Raw genomic sequence first — 24,768 nt, forward strand, 5'->3', positions numbered from 1 at the left:
CTGTTAGTAGCTACTTTATGATATGGTACAAAATTCAAGCAATTGGGTCCCAGATGACTTTTAAAATGTTTTTATCGTTGAAAAGCTAAACAATTGTAAAATTTAAGCGATTTCTGTAATTTAAATCTTTTTTTTATTTCGATATTTCTCCTATTTGTTCAACAGAAAAAAGTACCTAAACAAGAACGCATGCTTCTTTCGAAGGGAGATTGTGAGTTAAAATGAACGTTGACCCCATTTTTTTAATTTTATTTTTCTATTATGTATATAAGTTCATAGAAATACATGTAGAAAAAATAGCGAAATCCTTATATTTATATAAAAAAATTAGATTTCTACCCTCGAGCCCCCTTTAAATGATAAACAACGTCAGTACCCAAAACACCTAATTAAAATTTAAAATACTTTTTTTTATATACACGAAACGAACCATTTAAACATTTAAACCTTATTGCAATGGTTATAAGTAATCTTCATTTGGGTAATGACCCTATTTACGTAACAATTAAATTTCTTTGTATACATGATAGAAGTAAAATCTAGGACTATCGGAGTTACCACGACCATTTACATTATATGTGAGCACGATTTTAAAATAATTGTTAAATCTTAACTTTGATCAAAATTATCAATTTGTAATATTAAATTGCATTTGATATGTAATGGACCAATGTAAATAAATCTCTAAATGTACGTAAGTTGCTTTTTCATCCGTTTTACTTTCTCTATTAATATAAAACCAATCGGAAGCTATTTAAATACCTTGACCAAGAATGACGTTTCATTAACGTATATCATCAAATGCAATCGGGTATATAAGCAGAGTTTGGTTTAGAACTGCTACAGACGGAACAACTAAATCAACTAATAATGAACTTCAGTTGCTTAATTTTGATTGTTCTTTTTACGACAGCTGTCTCTGTCAGCTACGGTAAGAATTTACTTATTTATTTTGTATGCGATAAGTAAGAATTGTTGCAATTACCAATCCGACGGACATATTGATACAAATCATACATGTAAACACTTGTTGGTATATGAAAAGCAAACTTAATTTAACAGAATCATTGGTTATTTTATTTCCAAGATAGGGTGTGTTTCTACAATTTTATAAAACTGAGCAAGCAAATTTGTTTTATAAACGAATTTAAAAAAATGATCAAGAATCTTAATTTGTTATCAAAAGTACCAGAATTATAATTTAGTACGCCAGACGCGCGTTTTGTCTACATAAGACTCATCAGTGACGCTCATATCAAAATAGTTATAAAGCCAAACAAGTACAAATTTGAAGATTGAGCATTGAGGATCCAAAATTCCAAAAAGTTGTGCCAAATACGTCTACGGTAATCTATTCCTGGGACAAGAAAATCCTTAGATTTTCGAAAAATTCAAAGTTTTGTAAACAGGAAATTTATAGAAATGACCACATAATTGATATTCATGTCAACGCCGAAGTGCTGACTACTGGGCTGGTGATACCCTCGGGGACGAAACGTCCACTCGCAGTGGTATCGACCCAGTAGTGTAAATAGTTATCAAAAGTACCAGGATTATAATTTATTACGCCAGACGCGCGTTTCGTCTACATAAGACTCATCAGTGACGCTCATATCAAAATAGTCATTTTATTTGAAGCCTGTTAAAAAAAGACATTTTATAAATTGCCTAAAATTTCAGGTTTTTACAAAAAGTCTTAATTTAGCAAATGCCTAAAAATGTAGCAGAGTACAACCAATGCAATGAGCTATTTTTATCAAACAGCCACCAATTAACATTACAAAGTTTTTGTCATAATTATTCATGTCACCTATACTCAGCGTTATTTACATAATAAACCGTACGTTTATGCCAAGGTACAAATGTAGCAAAATTGAGATTCTTGTCTGAGGTAGGATCCCGCTGATATTTATAACCATAAACGATTTTAAAATAAAAAATATATCAATAGGAAACCATTTAGCCTCACTAAATACAAATTATTCAACAGTACTGTTTTTTTTACAAACCTGTCAAATAAGATTAAAATTAAAACTACCCCTCCAATTAAATATTTCAAAAAAAAGTTAGTGATCATTAGTTTGAATCATGCAATTTTATATGAACACTATACATGCTAAGTTATAATTTAAATGCAGATGAGCTGAATGAAAAGTCTTTTTAGTTATAACAATGGAATAGTTATCCTTTTTTCCTATGAATTGATGAATTTGGTCTTTACTGTAGGGAAATTTGATTTCATTGTTAGCTGCTTATACATTATGTGAAAAGTTTCAAAATTCCTCGATACCTTTAAAAATCAATTAACTCAGGAATCAACAAATCTTTCTTGTAAATTATTATAAAATATTTTCATTCACAGACTTCAATTTTTTAAAGCGAAGTTAGCAGTCAAGTTTTACGAATTGAATAAACATCACAAACTAAATAGATTTATAACAAACTAACTCATATTTTCAAGTTACGAAAGTTCCATAGGACGTAATTATCAATACATGGACTCGTAATAAAGTATCAACATTTCGTACCTATTTGTCATTTAATCAACAATAAACAACCAACTATCAATCAATTAATCAACCAGCAATATGGATTCAAAAGATTTTTAATAAAAAAGTGAAATCACAAAAATACTGAACTCCGAGGAAAATTCAAAATGGAAAGTCTCTAATCCCCAATGAGCACGTTCTTACAAATTTAATGTATATAGAAGTTCTGTTGTAAAAAGAAGACGATAACAGAAAAATTACAACAAAAATAAACAACAAGATTGAGCAACCCGACCTAATTGAAAAACACTGGGTTAGGAGTCGGACCAGATGTTGAGGAAGAATTGGCAGTTCTTTTCAGAGTTGGTGCATTTCTATCTACATCCGGTGATCTACAAGTGCAAGTGATAGAAAATGCTTCATTTCTTTCTTCTCTTGTTCACATATAACTAATGAATGTGGTGAGAGAACTTACAGTAACAGCTGTTAAATGTTTCAACTAATGTAGAAATAACGTTTAAATTTGACATCCCACATTACATTTTTTATTTACAGTATTATTTTTTTTGTCTGTTTATAGAGAACAAAATAGCAGAAGAAATCAATGAGTTGGAGAAGGAATTACTCGCAGTAAGTATGCATAAATTTAGTGATAGCGACCAGCTCTCTCATATGTAAATATACTAATAAGTATATATATTCCAAAGTATTTTGACATATTTTATATCAATTTTTCCAATATGACCTCAATAAATACAATTTTATTCCATTGTTTATCGATGAGTTTTAATACACTCTCTTGTAGGAAACAAAAAACAGGCAGATACTGGAAACTGATGAACAAGACATGAAATCATTGAATCATGGTTCAGAATTAAACAACAAATTTAAGGAACGCGGCTATAAACGTCACTATGGGCGTCAAACAGCAGGGAAAAGAAACGAAATAAATCATGGTCAAACACATCGACTTTTACAGGCCATTGGAAGAGAGCATGACAGTCGCTTATCTCAACTCCTAGCTTCAAAAAAGAAGGATACGAAAAAAGTTGGACGGAAAACAATAACAAAGAAAGGAAGAAAACTGAACAACAAAAACAAAAAAGGTCGTAAAATGGGGTACATTTTTGATAAACCAGAGGTATTTTATTTTCATTTAGTTCTTTTTATTTATACGTCAGACCGTCTTTAAACTTTGTCAGATGTTCGTACACCAACATGTCTAATGGAGATAACATGACACAAATTAATCATTTGATACGCGTGCGTATTTTATGCTTGACAATTACGTATAAAACATATCATACGACAGTTGCTCAAATGCAAACCTTGTTAACCTAAACAACATATATATTTTCCAGTACCAAAAAACATATCCCCTCACAATCATTTCGATATACCAATAAGATCATGGATAATGTATTTACAAGAATTTGCATAAAATATATTTCAATTTACAAACATCCCTGATTTTATGAAAAAGACGCTTGTACTGAGTGAATACAGATCCCTTTCCAGTTTTTTTTTATGAACGAGTAACGCCTGTTGACCCTACATTAATCAGCGTAAATATTGGAATCCTATCGCGACGTTTTGACATAAGTCTTGAGAATTCGGAAATTTACTGGAAGATGCACGAATTTGAAAGTCGTCTGTAACTTCCAAACACTTTATTTTTCTTGACTTTTACCAGGATCTTGACGCAGATTCTGAGTTTTCTTATTTGTTGGATGCGATGAGTGTGGATTTGCACGGACATGTTTATCAGGTATATTATAATGTGTATACTGTTTTTATATATTTTTCTTTTTTCTTTAACGTAAATTTATTACTCACGTGTAAAAGATAAGACATAATAAAAGATTTTTTTAATTTATATATAAAATATATTTTTTCAAATTCTTTCGTGATAATATGAAAGGCTGATTTATGAATTTAAAAATTGCAGGACACTTTATCCATATGCAGGGAATTTCTTTCTATCAGTTGTTTAATGAACCGACCTCAGTGCAACGAACATTGTAAAATATATTAAAATAAGAATTATTCAATATACACAAGTAGAGTGATAACTCGTTGTATAAAATGTATCATGCTATAAGAATCTACAGTCAAGGGATATCAGTACTACGGAAAATTTTCACTGTGATTTTTTAATACTTTCAAATGATTGTAGCCCAAAGGAAGACATAAGGATAAGAAAAAGTCAAAAGGGGAAGATTTGGAAAGAGACCCTCCAGTGAGTAATACTTTGACATATTTGAATTTCTTAATATTTTATTTAAAATCATAGTTAAAACTAAGAAAATCGTTGAAAAGTAGACGAAAATGCAACATTAAAAAGTTGAGTTCAGAAGACATTTTAAACACTTCGAGACACTATTTGAGTATTCACATTGTACGGCTACATTTTACATAAATCAGGCCGCTGATTATTTTTGATTGAATGATTCCACATTTTTTCAAGTCGGGTCCTTTAATAGCAGACTTTTGCTAACTGTTGAAGGCTGCAAAGTGATCTATAATAAATTTTAAATTTAAGTCTCGCTTTCGGTTTAGTTGTTGAATAATAAAGTACGTAGATACATTAAAATGAATAATGGAATAACTAACTACTCAATAGTGTTGAAATAACATTCATTAACATTATTTACAGTGAGGATAGTTTAATGTTTAATTTCATAATAACAGATCATACTATAGATGAATTTAAGCGCGTCAATAATGTTTCGGTTCTTTTTGCAGGTTCAACTCAAAAGAAATTTCAAAAGTCCTTTTCGGTCATGGCAGAATGGATGGGTATTCTATGAAATTGATGCCGTATTTGGTATGTTTAGTTAAATGCTATTTTATTAGAATTACTTCTCCGATTTATGTTTTTGTTTGAAGTTTTTCATTATATCAATCTGATGAGTTAAGTTAAAACTCAACTGTTTTTTAGAGTTTGTTTTTATGTTGTGCTGTTACACCACTGTCCCAATTTATGGGGATGATTGAGCGCTCACAAATATTTTAAACCTGTCACATTTTGTATTGTCAGGAGCCTGTAGAACTTTCAGTCGTTATCGTTGATCTGTCATATTTGTTCGTCGTCTGTTATAAACTAGGCCGTTAGTATACTAAATTGAATAGTTTCACATTTCTCATGCCGACTATACGGTCTCTCATTGTTGAAGGCCGTGCGATTGCCTATAATTGGTTTTATCGTGTGCATATGAACGTTGGTGGATAGTTGTTTCATTGGCACTTATACCACATCTCCTTATTTTTTATGTTTTTTCTCCGGTTATGTTAAGTTATATCTTGGCATGTTTTAGCAGTTATATCTTGGCATGTATTGTTTATGTTTATGTTTACGTCTTGACATATTTTGTATGGTAATGTTTAGTTATATAATAGTATGGTTTGACTATGGTTATGTAAAGTTATATCTTGGCATGGTTTGACTATGGTTATGTAAAGTTTCATCTTGGCATGGTTTGACTATGGTTATGCTAAGTTATGTAGCATGTGTTGTCAATGATTATGTTGAGTTGTCTATGGTTTAGTTATATCTTGGCATACTTTGACTATGTTATGTTCAGTTATATTTTAGCATGTGTTGTCTACGGTTATGTTCAGTAATAACTTAGTTATATAATGGCATGTTTTAGCTGTGCTTATGTTTTATAAAGGCAACAGTAATATACCGCTGATCAATAGCAATAAATCGATGAAGCGAAATTTATGTAACAAACTAAAACCGAGGGTACATATCAACTATATGAGAAACCAATGGAACCACAGAAATACTGAACTGCAACAAAAACAAACGCCAAAATACATAGAAAAGGAATATTTGATAACAACTGCAGGACTTGTTATAGTACATTTTAGGATAAAATAGTGGGTTCTATGGCTAGCCAACCCCTAACCCCCTTCTTATTTATATATTGGCCTGTATTGTCTATAGTTATGATATGATTAGTTATATATTTGCATGCGTTGACTATGGTTATGATACATTTTGTCTTGGCATCTGTTGTCCATTGTTGTGATAAGTTCGAAAAGACATTGAGTTTGTGTATTTTACAGAATGATGATGTCTGGGTGTATTTTTTTCGATTTTATTTAGTGATTCAGTTTTGGATATTTTTAAAATAAAACAATATTTTTTTTTAGACTATTGAATGCCGATTTTTTTCTCTCTAATACAATGTCAACTATTATATTATTGTTTAGGGAAAGAAAGAACTGCGTGTTTTACATACCAACGCTGTCAACTTTTCCTACTGGATATCACATAACAGCAAACTTTTGAAGAAGATATATTTATATCAAGAAAGTAGTAAAATAACACGTAGAGAGATATTTTTCTGCCAAATAAGTCGTTTCAGAATGTAATACATTTTGATTCTATTTTCTAAAGAGTAAGTCAACACGTTGTGATTGGCTCACAACATTCCAAACACAATGAAGGGAAGATGTTTTCAATTTTTGATACGAACAATGACATTACCAATAATGCAAAAGATTCTAAAACAGCGAATTACATGCTTCTTTATAATGAATTCTCAATTCTTTTTTACTCAGATGCAGCAGACAGAGATATTATTGAGAGCGCTGTACAAGAAATTAATGATCAAACGTGTTTAAATTGGATACCACATGATGGTACGCCAGATGTACCATACATTAAGATTATATCTGGAAGGTGAGTTAATATAGTACTGATAGATGCATAGGGAGCATGATTCCAGAGAAACCATTTAGGATCACGGGCGAAGATAACATGTATATAGTCTGAATAATGAGAATAACTTGTCACTTTTGGTCGGTTTGTATATTTAGTAATCATTTAGATAATGCCTCTATCTCTTTTGTTTTCTAAAGCATAGCGAATTAATTCTTTCAAAATGGGTAAACATATGGAGAGTAAGCACATAACATCGCCAAAAACGGTCTTTTATTGTCTTAAATTCATGGAATATACAACTGTTGATACACAGATGTTTGCTTGAAAAATACTATATGTTGTTGGTACAAAACTTTCTGTTTTAGTTATTTTAAATAAAAGTATGGTAACCGACTTTGATTTACAGGTAAATATCAATCAAAGTGGTGTTCTTGGTAAAAAAAAATAAAACGTTGAAATAATCTGAAAGTCAACGCGCGTTGTAAGAATTTAAATTCGTCGATTGTAGATTACTTTTGTAGCACCAACAATGTATTCGATTGGTAAATACACTAACAACGACGTCGGTGACCATTTGACCATTTCATATCATTGAAACGTAAATTGTATGTATCGAGAACATATGGTTTTTATAAGACAAATCTACGTAGATCTATAAAAATGGAAAATTGATGATTATGAAAAAACATCGATTATTTCTGATTCCTTTATATACCTTTTTTGAAATAATTTACCCAGTAATATTTCAGAAAAGAAAGGAAAATAGGCTTTATTTCATTATGCAAAAGTTATTTGCAAAATGTAACAAAACAATCCTTGACATTCACCATTTACTGTTCTTCGAATTTAAGGTATAAAACCACTCATTCAGGCCCGGTCGGAAAGAACCTACAAGAAAGTAGTACATATTTTAAACAAAATAGTTCCTACGCATGGCTGTATCTTTGTCAATAGCGGATATAATTGTGTAGTTTTTGTATCAAATGAAAGCTTCGGGACTTGGGATCACTGTAGAACCCTTGTTGAAAGATTTATTTGAATAATAAAGAAGTTAATGAATTTATGATAGGAGGGCACATTTGTTTAGATTTGAAGTTTCTGTTTTTGTACTGTCAAACTTCTGGGAACCAGTACGTTCTAATATGCAATTAAAGGTATGTTGATTTTTTTCAGCACAAGTCAGGATAAGGTACAGTTTTGACATGAAATAACTGCCACTTTATTTGAACTTAAGATAAAGTAGCCATTTAATGCTTGAAATTGCAGAATTTAACATAGAAAGCAATGGGGCTATGCATTAGTGGTTTTATACCTTAAGAAGAGTACATAATTATTGTTTTCCCTAATAAAGTCAATTTTATTTTTAACCGTTTAAAATGCCATACTTATTTGATACACAGAATTTAACTTGTAACTATAATTCATGGTTTCTTTATCCTTTATAGTGGATGTTGGTCCTACGTTGGAAATATGAACCGTTTTCCACAAGAACTAAGTTTGGGAACTGGCTGTGTACATGTACGTTTTGTTTATTTCTTTTATTTAACAAAGTTATAACTTTTTTGATTCACCGTTATCAGTTTAGTCGAGATATAAAAAATGTCAGATATATATTAGATAGTGGTATTATTGTCAGATATATATTAGATAGTGGTATTATTGTCAGATATATATTAGATAGTGGTATTATTGTCAGATATATATTAGATAGTGGTATTATTGTCAGATATATATTAGATAGTGGTATTATTGTCATAAACCTAATTAAATGATACAAATCAAGGAATTAAACAAAAACTAATCGAATCACATGAAACACAAAATGAGATAGATCGTTGAGTCGACAGAGTATGCGTTTCCTGCTATACATGCAACAATCGCCATATGAATGCATACAATGTCATAAAGTTGCAATCGATAACATACACATAAGCTAAATATGCAGATCAGACGAAATTTTGGTGTAAAAAAAAGCTAAGACCTTAAATACACCTAGATAGGGAGTAAAGACAAAGACACATCATAGCGCACAACCAAATTGAAAATATTTCCATACAACGTGTTTATTGTCGTTTGCAATCTTTCTTCATCATAACTCAACTAGCACATTTTTGTATATGCCAGATCAATAATGTTCTCTGTATGCCTTATACCTCTGTATACGATGTATTTATTGCTTTATTTGAGCTGTTTTCAATATTTGTTCGCAATAAATAATTATATTTGAGAAACCCTTTAATTGATTTGCCTTCGTTAGGTAATATGAAAATTGGTAATCAGGCGACAATTATTGTAATTTTTTGCGTGACCTTCTTTAATCTAGTAATTAAGCCATTCATATTTACATATAAAAAAGAAGATGTCGTATGATTGCCAATGAGACAACTCTCAACAAGAGACCAAAATAACACAGAAATTACTTATTGGTCAACGTACGGCCTTCAACAATGAGCAAATCCCATACCGCATAGTCAGCTATAAAAGGCCCGAAATAACAATATAATACAATTCAAACAAGAAAAGTAACGGCCTAATTTATTTACAAAAATTGAACGAAAAACAATTATGTAACACATAAACAAACGACAACCACTGAATCACAGGCTCCAGACTTGGGACATGCACATACAAACAGAATGTGGCGGGGTTTAACATTGTAGAGGAATCCCAACCCTCCCCTAACCTGGGACAGTGGTATAACAGTACAAAATTAGAACGAACTATAAAAATCAGTTGAAAAAGGCTTAACTCATCAGATGGACAAAAATACATGTGGACGTTGACGGGTACTTGTACATCCCCCCCCCCCAAAAAAAAATACAACACTAGGTACAGATCTGAGATAATTTAGCCCTAAATGTTATATCTCCAAATTTGTGTTAGCAAATTATTGTTCTTTTCTCAGCGGGATTCGAACTCTTGCGTCTATGACATCATTGCAACACCGCCTGCACTGTGCCTAGAACCATAGACCATTAAAACACTTGGGGTTCATAAAAAACCCAGCTTTTCTGTGGTAAATGTTGTGCCTTTTCATGCTATATTTTTATGTTGCCTATAGGTGATCGAGTCACAGGAATTATATCGACTACCGAAAGGTATATTTTTAATTAGCCTTGTTGACCTAATGTTATTTAGCGCTGGATACCGCGGTACATGTACCAAATTACCTATGATTAGCTTACCATTCTTCCTTTTTTTTTAGAAACCAACAGCCGTTCACGAAATGATGCATGCCATTGGCTCTCAACATGAGCAGACGAGATCAGACCGTGATAATTACATGACTATTATAGAAAAGAATATACAGAGTGGTCGCGAAGGTAACTTCCAAAAACAACAAACGATGAACAATCATCCATTGGATGCAGCATCTGATATGATGTACGGGTTATATGTAAGTTATAATAATCAGCAATATCACACTCAGACAGAGCAATGCCTATCTTATTGAATAACCAGCAATATCACACTCAGACAGAGCAATTCCTATCTTATTGAATAACCAGCAATATCACACTCAGACAGAGCAATGCTTATCTTATTGAATAACCAGCAATATCACACTCAGACATAGCAATGCTTATCTCATTGAATAACCAGCAATATCACACTCAGACAGAGCAATGCCTATCTTTCTGAAAAACCAGCAATATCACACTCAGACAGAGCAATGCTTATATCATTGAATAACCAGCAATATCACACTCAGACAGAGCAATGCTTATCTTATTGAATAACCAGCAATATCACACTCAGACATAGCAATGCTTATCTCATTGAATAACCAGCAATATCACACTCAGACAGAGTAATGCCTATCTTTCTGAAAAACCAGCAATATCACACTCAGACGGAGCAATGCTTATATCATTGAATAACCAGCAATATCACACTCAGACAGAGCAATGCGTATCTTATTGAATAACCAGCAATATCACACTCAGACAGAGCAATGTCTATCTTTCTGATAAACCAGCAATATCACACTCAGACATAGCAATGCTTATTTTATTGAATAACCAGCAATATCACACTCAGACATAGCAATGCTTATCTTATTGAATAACCAGCAATATCACACTCAGACAGAACAATGCTTATCTTATTGAATAACCAGCAATGTCACACTCAGACAGAGCAATACTTATCTTATTGAATAACCAGCAATATCACACTCAGACAGAGCAATGCTTATCTTATTGAATAACCAGCAATATCACACTCAGACAGAGCAATGCTTATATCATTGAATAACCAGCAATATCACACTCAGACATAGCAATGCTTATCTTATTGAATACACAGCAATATCACACTCAGACAGAGCAATGCTTATCTTATTAATTGTAAACGGGTTTATTTTCATATCTAATAGACATATCTGTCAATGATATGATATTTGTTTTGAAAGTGGAACGACAGTTAAATATAAAATTCAGAATGGTCTCCGCTAAAACATGTGGGGGCATGTAGTAATTGCTTTTCCCTCTCGTCTGTTCTCCCATGTGTCCTACATTAATGGTTTGCGGATTATACTTTTAAAAATTGATTGATTGATTGTTGATGTTTTAACGTAATTTTCATTACTATAGCCTATTTTGAAGCTAACATTTTTATTGGTGAAGGATGACAGAGTGTCCATAAAAAGCCACTGTTCTTCAGCAGGAAAAAAGACAATCATATGCAATTAAGATTAGAGCCCTCCTACGTATGGGGGTCAAACTCACAAACCCCCGAGTCAAACGGTGAAAAAAAACAATTTTATTTACATCACGTCTTCGTAAAGTAACGAATAAATCAGAGAAAATGTCCTAATACTAAAAAAAAGAGTTGTCTGAATCAGGAAAATACACAAAGACCAACCTTTATTAGTTCAGATTTCAAAGTGTCATTATTATTATTATCATACGAAGTCTTAACGATTTTTTGCAGGGTTTCTCTATTAATGGAGACAAAACAATTAAGTTTAACGACTGGCGTCTAGAGTTCCAGGCAGATAGTGCAACTGGCTTAATGTTCTATGATGTAGCTGATATAACTACGGCTTATACATGTACAGGTAAATAATTATTTCTTGAATGCATGTTAGTTGTAATCAGTGTTGTTCAGTCACGGGTTGAATATTTTTCGCTATCTGATTTTTTTAATTTTTATTTCTTTATTTTATTTCTTTTATTATCTTGACAGTTGGATTTTTTAATAGAAATTAAGTAGAAAATGAAAGGAATTACATATTGTTCTAGTTATTATCAAATTGTGTTGTTGCAACATTATCGACATCAATCATTGTTTAATGACGTCAGATGATTGCAATATTTTGATTTATTTAACATCTAAAATTAAGAGGTATTTTTCCATTGAAATCCCGATATTTCATTGAAAATAATGTAATATTTATCTAATAATTTTGATATAAGAATTAATATTTAGAATAACACATCAATTGACGACCACGCACACATGGGTTAATTATCAGTGTTGTTCGGTCACGGCTTGCATATTTTTCGATATTTCATTTCTTGGGTTAGTTACGTTACTCATTTCATTATATTTAGCACGGGCTCTCAATTCAAAATAAAGTAACAAATTAAAGAACCTATGTCTTTTTTATCATACATTCTCAATTGTATTGTTGCACCGTCACCAACGTCTTGATAACACCCAGTGTGGGATGATGAAACGCGTTAGAGGAGTGAAATTATCAAATTTATTCTAATTGTGAAATTATTGTATTTATTTTCACTTGGAAACTATGATAGTTCATTGCAGGCAATGTAGTAAAAAAAATTGTTTTTCCGTTGATCGCTTAGTCAATTTTTTTAATTTAATCGTTTGGAAAACAGTTAAGATAACATTACAAATACATTTGTCTTTGATAGATAATGTTTTATTAGTTTGTTGGTTTTAAATTAAATTTAAGTTTCAGTAACTGCGAAATATTTCAGACTGGTACTTTGGGTCTTTTGTCCTACTGTTACTTTTATTTGTGACTTGGATCAATCCGACAATTCAACAGATTCAATAAAGCATCCAAATGAATATTTCTTTAATATTTTTTTGGTTTATAGATTCAAAATAATAAATCTGTGTTTCAATTTCACAATGAAATACTTTTCTAGCATCTTGTGGCACACTCCCTTCCCAACCTTGTCTGCATGGAGGATTCGTTGATAAAACCTGTACATGTAAATGTCCGGACGTATTAACAGGAGAGTTTTGTGAGCAGCCAATTAACACCGGTAAGTATATAATTAAGTATTTATTAATGATGATGTAATCTAAAAAAAAAAAACCCACCTACTCAGTATGTTAAAATGAATAAAAAACGCAGTAGAAAATTGACTGTTAAAGTTGATAATAGGTTTAAACATATAAATTGCCTGTCGTACTACCAGGAGAGTTTTGTGAGCTTCCAATTAACACGGGTAAGTACACAATCGTTAATATGTATTTGGTACAGATTATGCACTTAAAAAAACTTGCTGTCTGGTATGTTATATTGAATTAAAAAATGCAGTAGAAAATTGACGGTAAAAGTTTATAATAGGTTAAAACAGACACAGTCGTGTTTCCGAGTCAATGGCATAAGCTTGCAATTTGAAATACGAGAATGAAAAATAAATGTATGAAATTTTGAGCAACCAATAAATAACAAACCTAAGGGACATACATTTATACAGTCCTGATGTATATATTCCAGATACATGCGGAGGTACCATTGACCTAGCGGCTGGTGAGACAAAAATACTGACATCACCAAACTATCCAAATAACTATAATCTTGGCTCAAAATGTACATGGTTGATAAAAGTAAGTATGGATTGTGAACTTGAAATAAGCTGAACAATGCTTTTTTTTTTTTTAAACTTTTTTACAGTTGAATTACGTTTTAATTGAGTTAATCGGATCATTTGATTTTTTAAAGGGAAGATGATCAAACTTCTTTTCGTTTCGTCCCCGAGGGTATCACCAGCCCAGTAGTCAACACTTCTGTGTTGACATGAATATCAATAATGTCCGTATTTGGCACAAATTTTTGCAATTTTGGATCCTAAATTCTCTTCAACTTTGTACTTGTTTGGATTCATAATTATTTCGATATGAGCGTCACTGATGAGTCTTTTGTAGACGAAACGTAAATCATAATCCTGGTACATTTGATAAACTATTTACTTTACAAAACACACAGAGTCTGATTGAAGGAAAGTTGTAAATTGAATATTGACATTCGAATAACGTCGGTATAAAATTTAATCAAAAATAAAGTGTTTTGATTTTTGATCATTTCTTTTGTAGATTTAATGTGTGTTTTATTTGTATTTTGTCTTTTATTCTGCCTAATTCTATTGATTTCTTTTTTGGCGACATCTACAATGATATAGAAACAAGAATAATAAATGTTCATCGGTCTTTAATTGTATGTGATTTGATATACATAAATTTTATAGTCTCTGTTTAATTTTAGACAATGCACTAAAACCTATAAATAATTTGACAGGGGGTACCAGAAAACCTTATTAGAGCCACTATTACAGATATGGAAATAAGCAATAACGACAATGCATGTTATCACTGGATACAGATTCGTTATCACCTACTTGGCAATATGGGGCCACTGTAAGTTAATAATTTATAGATAACCTAAGCATTGATTTGATCATATAGTTGTGTAAAGGCATTTTAACTTTTTTCATATTTTTTTTCTCTTCTGCTTTTTTCTAATTTCGACCAATTTTTTATGAACGTCGATGGTAGACCTCATTGTCATCTCGGAAATATCGAAGTCAGCACTGTGATTGTCACTTTTGACTTGCAGGAACCATAGTCTTTGATTGATTGAATAATAATATCTGATTATTGCTTACTTAACGTTGATTTTCCACGATTTCTAGGCATGACCTGAACGAGTACAAAAAAATAAATAAAATAAAAAAGTAGATAGTTCCAGCAGGTAGGGGGACAGTATAAAGAACTGGAAAGGTCAAACATAAATTGTTGAAGTGTATATTGTATTGAAGGAGATGCGGAAGTACTGACATTGAGGACAATGAGATATGGGATACTACAGTAGATGAGGAAATGAACACTATGATCATCATATTTGACAGCGATATAGGCAGTGATAAGGCAGCATCTAGAGGGTTTAGTATGACCCTTCAGTCCATTGGAACAGGTAGGTACATCTAGAGGGTTAAGTATGACCCTTCAGTCCATTGGAACAGGTAGGTACATCTAGAGGGTTTAGTACGACCCTTCAGTCCATTGGAACAGGTAGGTACATCTAGAGGGTTTAGTATGACCCTTCAGTCCATTGGAACAGGTAGGTAAAACACAAGGAAGTGAACTGTCGTGTTCTTAATTCATCCTTAAGATGCGTTGTTCTTACAATTTCATTTTAAAAAAGGTATTTTCTCATCTTGACCCAAATTTAACCACCTTGTTAGGTTTATAAACATTGACACATAATATGAGTACTGTATCTTATTTAAATTATTAATGCTTTCAGGTTGTGTTGATTACCCGTGTAAGCATGGCAAATGCGATAGTGCACTAAACACAGCCAGCTACATATGTACATGCGACCAGGGATTTTTGGGAACTAACTGTGATGTACCCTCAGGTAGGACAACAAGATGAAGACGACAACACACATTTATATTTATATCTTTAATATTACAAGTATTGAAAAATAGTCCAAACGTTTGCAAACAATTTAAACTATATATATGCAATTGCTTAAAAACCGATATGTACATTATTGAAAAAAAAAAACCAATTAATTTAGGTGTAATACCACCAAATCATAGTACGTCACATCCGGTTGTATACGAAAGTAGGTCTAAAAAAATACTCCCTTGAATTTGACAGTTGTAGGTAATTAATCCTACATTTTATTGCAGTAAAAACATTTCTGTGTCATAAACATATGTCTTGGGTATTTCTAAACACCATTATTTTTTATTTGGGATTTCTATTGAAAATTTTGTAATCTTGAGGTTACATGGTGACTAAACCTTGAACACAGATAAAATAAGAGGAGAAATTTGATTGGATTACTTCCAATGATGGTTATTTTCGTATATGCAATGAAATGTTATGTGAATTTTTTTCTATAGTGCTGGACAGGATAAAACTTTACTCATGCCAAGTATTTTTTTATTTAAAACAAAGATAAATTCTGTACAATTTTTTGAAAAGTGCAAATTTAACAAAGACTAATAGGGGGAAATCAATGGTGGTATTACACCTTAAAACAAAAAAAAAACATTTTTTTTCCCATTTTTCTATTAGATTTCATGCTTCTACAATGGGTTTCACGAACTCTTTCAAAATTCTTATACACACACCTAAAGTCATGCATATTTGCTTTTCTTTTTTTTTGCCCCACTTACGGGCGTTATTTTTTCTGTCTGTGATTCTTTCGTTCGTCCATTTGTCTGCTCGTCCGTCCGTGTGTTCGTTTGTCTGTCTGTCCCATTTCAGGTTAAAGTTTTAGTTTAAAGTTTTTGGTAAAAAAAGTTTAAGATTAAGTTGAAGTCCAATCAAATTGAAACTTGGTACACATGTTACTTACGATATGATCTGTCTTATTTAACTGTCAAATTAGAGTTTTGACTCAAATTTCAGTATGGAGACATTCTTGTTTAATATTTTTTATTTTTAACAAAATTGGACAATCAGTAAGTGAATTACTGGCTAACTATAAGGTAAAGCTCTTAATAAGAAAAACAACAGTTTCATTGTCATCATACTTAGTTGCAAAAAGACTATCAATAATAAATATCCCAGAACTTGTAAGTTATAATGAATCATTTTTTGTAAATTGAAAACTTTTCCCGACATTGCTAAGGTCTTGTAACTATGTGTGATCACGAATAAGATAATTTTTATTATCTTAATATCAATATGTTACAATCTTATGTAACTTTCGTTTTACTTCAATTTTACAGTGTATTCGGTTTTTAGTTGTACTGTAGAGGTTGGTTCACCTTGTATGTTAGTTCAAGAAGAAAATGATGATATCTTTGATTGGGAAACTCGTTCTGTAAGTATACTTAATATTTTTTACTAGAATTTTGCCATGCATTTTAAAGATCATCTATGTTTCCGAAAAACAAAATTATAAAAGACAGTCGCTTTCCTAACAGATACGCATATGCAACATTGCTAATCCCTTTGAACTAAAATGAGACAGATTTTTCACAACATTTTCTTGTCTAACATTATACCATATATACTAGACTTAACGTTTTTATTTCATCTAAATTAAAGCATATTCATCTTATGGGAATTTCACTAAAAGAAGTTTTTCTTATATCAAAAACCGTTCTAAATGACAATGAAAGAGCTAAAACTATCACTTTATATAATGATCTTCATCACAATTTTGATGACCGTTGCAATGCATAAGTTTCTAGATTTCATTCACGAAGCTGTTAAATTAATTGCCTTCATTTAGAACTAATATTGAACAAATTGTTTTAAATGTGAAGCTTTACTGAACGGTTCTTTTTGTTGTTGTTGTAATTACACAAGTATAGAGATCGTAATAACAGAAAATAATCAAAGTTGATTTTTTTTACAAATGAATAAAACAACTGTTGAATCATTAAAAAAGAAACAAGGTTTTTGATTTGTTTAGTTTAATGCGTATGGTAAATACGGTGAATAAAATTTTATTATTTTAAATACATAATTATTCCACATTTAATGAATAAATGTCTCACTTCATTCAGGAACCGGCACCTAATAGTGCTTGGACTGGTCCCAAAGCTGCTAAAGAGGGAAATATATACCTTTTCACAAAGACTTGGAATAAACGGAAACATAACGATACAGCCATTATGTATACAGATATGGATTTACCAAGTGAGTACACTGTCTCAAAAATGTATTACTAGTACTTCAAATAAAATTCGTTCTCTAATTACTAGTACCTCAAAATAAGTATGATTCCCAGTTAGCTTTAGGTTTAGCGAATTGGTTTGAAAGTAAAGCCGTAGATACATTGTTAATTACACCAAAAATAAAACTAATGGTCTTATCGGGGCCTATTATAGCTGACTATGCGGTATGGGCTTTGCTCATTGTTGAAGGCCGTACGGTGACATATAGTTGTTAATGTCTGTGTCATTTTGGTCTTTTGGAAGTACACCACTAATTAATGGCTCCATTGCTTTCTATGTTAAATTCCTCAATTTCGAGTGGTCACAGCTCTTTTATCTTAAGTTCAAATAAAGTGACAATCATTGCATGTCAAAGCAACACCTTCTGGTGTCCTGTACTGAAAAAATCAACATACCTTACATTGCATATAAGAAAGAACTGGTTCCCCGAACTTCGGATGTACCAAAACAGGTACTTCCGATCTGACAAAAAGGCAAAATGTACTCTCCTTTTTAAATTTCATGCCATTTTTTTATTATTCAAATTTATTAGTCAAAAATTGTTCTGCAATGATCACCAGTCATGCAGCTTTCATTTGATACCAAAATTAATAAAATATTCTATATATATTGAAAGTTATGTCCATGCGTAGGAACTATTTTGTGTTAAATATGTACTACTTTCTGGTATGTGCTTTCTGGCCGGGCCTGAATTAGTGGTGTTACACCTATAACAGAACCAAACTTGCTTTATTGACTTGAGCATTACTTTATTTCATTCTATGATCTATTTCAAGCAATAAAAAACATATAAAGCTTTAGTCCAAATACTATTTTATTAATTTTAAGCTCAAATTGGACTGGTAGTAACATATGGGTTATTCAAAGAAAACTGCATATGGATATTACCATTGGCCAATATACCTTTTTTATTCTCAATATTATTGTTTTATTTATTAATTTCTATTAGGAAAGCTATGTGCTTACTAATAGTCATATTTTTATCAGAGGTTCTTCATTAAATAAAAATATATCAGTTTAAACTTAAGACATAAATGAGAAATTATCCCCCCTTTTTTCTTGAAACTGGAAAAGGGCTTTTTTTTTGTATATACCATAATTCTGTGGTAAAACATAGATTAATAAGAGCAATTTATATATCCCTCAGCTAGATAACCTGCTAAACTGGTTCAAAATTGCATGTACAGTGAGATTTTAGAATTCTTATATGAGTATGTACCATTTGCCTTGATTGTAAAAGGCTACCATAAGAAAAACAAAAAAACTTGAAAAATCATAAGATTATTTTGACCAAGAGCTATTTTGTTCCATATACAAGTCATAAAATACTTGTTTTATTGATTTCAATCAGAAAAAAGGCAAAAATAAGAACTTGGAGTCAAGTCTGAACTGCATGCATGCTGTATGACCATAAAAGGCTAACATACTTGAGTATGCCAATTTAAGAGTTAAAATTTCCCATAAGCAGGACGGTTGACCAAAAAAAGATGATTAAACATGATTACTAACATCAAATTGGACTTATTTTCATTGGAATAGGTACAACTTCTAAAAATTGGATTTCTGGTGATTCTCTGTAATAGGAAGTACACCACTAATTAATGGCTCCATTGCTTTCTATGTTAAATTCCTCAATTTCGAGTGGTCACAGCTCTTTTATCTTAAGTTCAAATAAAGTGACAATCATTGCATGTCAAAGCAACACCTTCTGGTGTCCTGTACTGAAAAAATCAACATACCTTACATTGCATATAAGAAAGAACTGGTTCCCCGAACTTCGGATGTACCAAAACAGGTACTTCCGATCTGACAAAAAGGCAAAATGTACTCTCCTTTTTAAATTTCATGCCATTTTTTATTATTCAAATTTATTAGTCAAAAATTGTTCTGCAATGATCACCAGTCATGCAGCTTTCATTTGATACCAAAATTAATAAAATATTCTATATATATTGAAAGTTATGTCCATGCGTAGGAACTATTTTGTGTTAAATATGTACTACTTTCTGGTATGTGCTTTCTGGCCGGGCCTGAATTAGTGGTGTTACACCTTTTGTGGATAGTTGTCTCATTGGCAATCATACTACATCTTCTTTTTTTTATTTATAATATTTGCCTTTAGAATCAGTATTATTTGGTTTTTAACTTGTTCTTTGGCCTATTTAAACATGACTTTACCTTGTGAAGAGTTATAGTTTAAATTTAAATAACCTAAAATCTTTAGTAATTACTTGTTTGATATAACAATCGGTCACTGCTGAGTCTTTTGTAGACGAAACGCGCGTCTGGCGTATATATAAAATTTAGTCCTGGTATCTATGATGAGTTTATCTACCATATTTCAAAATCATACTGTTTTGAAGTGGTGACGATACGGTGAATTTTAGAAAAAAATCAAATCTTTTCTCCTTGAATCTATTTAAAGCCTCCTTCAGATATAAACACAACCAGTTGGTTCTTGTGTTATAGTTGTTTTTTTATTTATTGTTGTATCATATATCAGGCGTTTGTTTTCATTAGATAAAATGATAAATACCATACCAATGGTAATATGGAGAGCGCTTTTATAGGCTGTGCCTGTTGCTCAATCCTTTTCATATCTTAATGAATAAAATATGTTTAAAATAAAAAAAAATCAAATCAAATAAACCAATGGTTTACTCCACCGTTTTCTACATATGGAAATGCCTGTACAAAGTGAGAATTATGACATTCGTTTTTCATTCTTCTGATGGGTTTAAACTTTTGACTTTGTCATTTTAACAAGGACTCTCCGTTAAAAAATGTCCTTGTAATTCTTTTATTTTCTTTTTTTCGAAACAACTATAGTTGATAAGTTTATTTCGATGTATATTATTGCATTTTAAAGTCCAATATAAAATCGAATTGTTTGTCGAAGTTTGTAAGAATTTATAAAGTCAATTAACTATTCTGATTGTTTGACTTTGGAGTATGTATTTTGTAGAGGTTGAGAGATGCTTGTCTTTCTGGTATCATATGTACAGTTATACGGCTTCACATATGGGGACATTGGACGTTTACATGTCAGACGATAGTGGATTCACTTTATTGTTCACAAAATCTGGCAATCAAGGCAACATCTGGAGGCAGGCAGAAATATATATACCTGATGTAGATAATTTGAAGGTTAGTAAAGTTGAACTAATTTTTTTGTGGGAACACATTTATTTCGAAACGAGTATTTGTATTCACTTCATGCATGATTTTGAAAATTTGATACTATAAAGATTTTAGCATGAAGATGATCGATTCTTCATTCGTTGCTTTCGTACATGAACCATCATCAGATCAAATTGTTATTAACAGATCCAATACGGGGTAATCAAAATTATTATTAACTTATCCTTTATATGATGAACTTGGCAAATGTCTATAAGAATGTTCGATCAGACAAACGATACATATTCCTAAAAATGACATTAGTGGAAATTACATCAGGTTGCCTCATGAAATCCCTTCTATACATGAATTTCAAATCATAATTTGTTGGGGTGATTTTAGGGCCATTTGTTTGCAGAGTTGAACATACATAATCAAAAGGTCTAAAGGCTCTCTTCTGTTTGTATATATGTAGTATGTTGCTCTAATATCGAATTTAAATATACATTTGATTTTAATTAAATTAAAATATCCAAGCTAGCACATTGTATAATTTTTATATTATTATTTTTTATCATTTGAATTTTTTGTGTAATTACATTCTTTCGTTTCAATATTTTCAGTATTGTAATTAAACGGAAAAGATTATTAGTACCATTAGTATTAAGATATTAATTATATATATGTCTTTCATATTGTTATGCGTGTCGTTTTATACATAAACACACATTATATATTGTTTCCTTAGATTACATTTGAATCGACAACTGGTAATACTACCTATATGTCTGATATGGCCGTTGATGACATTTGGTTGATTCCTGGCACCTGTGGTTAGTATAACATTAAAAAGAAACTAAAGATTTAGTCTGATAAGTAAAAGTTGAATGAAATGTTTGAACAAAGTTTATTTAAAACACTTCTTACAAGAAGTGACTGAACAAGATACATCAAAACAAAACACACATTTAAAGTATGAATCTGTGGAGGCCTTAGTCATTTAGTTTTTACGGTTAGCTATTCATTTAAATTACAAAATAGAAGATAAGTGAGCTAAGCATAGTTGTGGTGTTCAACATATAAATCCCATTGGAGCTATGTTTTCAAAAACGAATAAAACGAGAAGAACTCACTGAAATTAAGGTCCACTTTGTCAATGTAGACATGTGTCAAGCATTTTATATTATTATCAGATTGGACATAATGAGGGGTAGCTTAATTATTTTTAACCGAGAGTTTAACTTATTAATATTATTAAATAGGCTTTATTCAATATATGTTTGTCATAATTTGGAGAAACAATGATTGATTTGTACTTGTAAAACAAATATCAAACTATTTTAAAAGCGAAATAGCGATTTATGAAAGTAGTGATACCAGATCAGACTATTGTGATATGCAGGATTAACTTTTATCCTAAATTTTATGAGTTCTTTGATCACAAAATAAAACGTGAACTTTTGCTAAAATACTATTTTGCCAATTAAAGAAGGAATATAAAATTTGGGGGAAGCAACATGTTAATAGTTATCAAAGGTACCAGGATTATAATTTAGTACGCCAGACGCGCTTTTCGTCTACATAAGACTCATCAGTGACGCTCAATGATGCAGCTTTTGAAACATTCGATTATAAACCACGACCTTTTCTGGTAAACAATTATTCAATTTTGAATTTAAAATACTTAAAAATTGAATACACTCGTGCCTTAATATACATTATCGTCGTGCTCAAGAAGTATGTATATAATTTCTTGTTGTTATGTTATTACATATAGTAAACAAAGAAAGGTCTAATAAAGATTCAAAATTATTTTAGTGATTTAATATGGAAAAAAGTAGTTGAAACATCTTTTTATACGTACTTTTACTTAGCATGTATGCCTGGCTTGTATAAGCTTTCAATAAACTTGTTTTTTGAAATCTTTGGAAGGATGATTATTGGCTGGACATTTGCATAGTAGAAACTTAATTTTCTATAGATATAAACCAAAAGGACTGATTTGCTAAATGAGTGACAACCACAGTTTAGTGGGATAAATAAAGGCAACAGTAGTATACCGCTGTTCAAAACTCATAAATCCATGGACAAAAAACAAAATCGGGGTAACAAACTAAAACCGAGGGAAACGCATTAATTATAAGAGGAGAACAACGACACAACACCGAAACGCAACACACACAGAAACGGACCAAGCAACAGACAAAACACCACGAGAATAACAAATATAACATCAAAACCAAATACAAGAATTAGGGATAGATAAGTACCGTGCCACGTCTTATCTAAAAAATAAGAGAAAACACAAACGACTCAACGTTAAAATGCAACACACACAGAAACGAACAATATTATAACAATGGCCATCTTCCTGACTTGGTACAGGACACTTTTAAAGGGGAATAAAAGTGGTGGGTTGAACCTGGTTTTATGGCATGCCAAACCTCGCACTTTAATGGCAAAGTTAAATATAACATTGAAATGACAACATAATATTACAGGACTACAATACAAATAAAAAGGAGACCATATTAGACAAAGAAAAGCATGATTAATAGATAACAAAAAGCATCAGGTTTAAAATTCAATACGCCTAAAACGCGTCTTGTCCACACAAGACTCAATAGTGACGCCCAGATATAAAAGTTTGTCTATAAACTGGTTTAGGGTTGGGATCCCGCTAACATGTTTAACCCCGCCACATTATTTATGTATGTGCCTGTCCCAAGTCAGGAGCCTGTAATTCAGTGGTTGTCGTTTGTTTATGTGTTACATATTTGTTTTTCGTTCATTTTTTTACACAAATAAGGCCGTTAGTGTTTTCGTTTGAATTATTTTACATTGTCTTATCGGGGCCTATTATAGCTGACTATGCGGTATGGGCTTTGCTCATTGTTGAAGGCCGTACGGTGACCGATAGTTGTTAATGTCTGTGTCATTTTGGTCTTTTGTGGATAGTTGTCTCATTGGCAATCATACCACATCTTCTTTTTTATATTATGTACAATTTTAATGTATCAAAGAAATCATATAAGTACCAATGCATTAACTAACAACTTTGAATACGCATAGCTCACATTTATTATAATTAAAACTCTGATATCTGTTAACATATTTGATTGATATAAAATAAAAGGAGGCTACGTAAATAGTTAAAGTCATAAGAAACGAGTGACTGGTGAAAAATAATATTCTTCCAAGTTTTGAAACAATGCATACAAACATCGTTAACTTAGTCTTCTGTGCACGAATTTGTCATTTTTTTCGTGTAAATTTCGTATAATCGTCAATTTTTTTTCAATCGGTCAGGGTTGTTGTGAAAATACGGCAGGTAATTAAAATTCGTGTTTTGAAGCCGAAGTTTGACAATTGTCGCCTGTTTGTCAACAATCGACAAAAATAAACAAAAAAGCATGGAAATTAAGCACGTGTTTAACATGTAAATTCAGATAATAGTTTATTTTAAGGACATCCATGCGTATTGTGATCACCGGATTTTTACGAGATGGGTCACACTGAGGACACTTTGCATACAGAAAATATGAAAATATGTCGGGGGAATTGCTTCCTGGAA

The 24,768-nt window shown here is 31.4% G+C and overlaps 1 protein-coding gene across 3 annotated transcripts in view; it reads left to right on the forward strand.

Annotated features, from left to right (window-relative positions):
* Positions 1–527: 527 nt before the first annotated feature.
* LOC139480982 (uncharacterized) overlaps positions 528–24,768 on the forward strand; it is a 30,811-nt gene continuing 6,570 nt past the window's right edge. For 2 of the 3 annotated variants that reach the window (XM_071263983.1, XM_071263984.1), the window contains exons 1-19: positions 778–931; positions 3,070–3,119; positions 3,295–3,630; positions 4,183–4,257; positions 4,666–4,728; positions 5,235–5,316; positions 7,062–7,182; positions 8,610–8,682; positions 10,370–10,561; positions 12,100–12,226; positions 13,287–13,406; positions 13,868–13,977; positions 14,666–14,784; positions 15,186–15,340; positions 15,674–15,787; positions 17,118–17,212; positions 17,904–18,036; positions 21,040–21,221; positions 21,943–22,027. In XM_071263983.1, coding sequence (XP_071120084.1) covers positions 871–931; positions 3,070–3,119; positions 3,295–3,630; positions 4,183–4,257; positions 4,666–4,728; positions 5,235–5,316; positions 7,062–7,182; positions 8,610–8,682; positions 10,370–10,561; positions 12,100–12,226; positions 13,287–13,406; positions 13,868–13,977; positions 14,666–14,784; positions 15,186–15,340; positions 15,674–15,787; positions 17,118–17,212; positions 17,904–18,036; positions 21,040–21,221; positions 21,943–22,027 — 2,293 coding nt within the window. In that variant the 5' untranslated portion in view covers positions 778–870. Of the gene's footprint in view, positions 932–3,069; positions 3,120–3,294; positions 3,631–4,182; positions 4,258–4,665; positions 4,729–5,234; positions 5,317–7,061; positions 7,183–8,609; positions 8,683–10,369; positions 10,562–12,099; positions 12,227–13,286; positions 13,407–13,867; positions 13,978–14,665; positions 14,785–15,185; positions 15,341–15,673; positions 15,788–17,117; positions 17,213–17,903; positions 18,037–21,039; positions 21,222–21,942; positions 22,028–24,768 lie in introns of all 3 variants that reach the window. The other variant, XM_071263982.1, reaches the window with a different exon arrangement.

Source organism: Mytilus edulis, chromosome 7 (assembly GCF_963676685.1).
Source record: "Mytilus edulis chromosome 7, xbMytEdul2.2, whole genome shotgun sequence".
Classification (NCBI taxonomy): domain Eukaryota; kingdom Metazoa; phylum Mollusca; class Bivalvia; order Mytilida; family Mytilidae; genus Mytilus; species Mytilus edulis.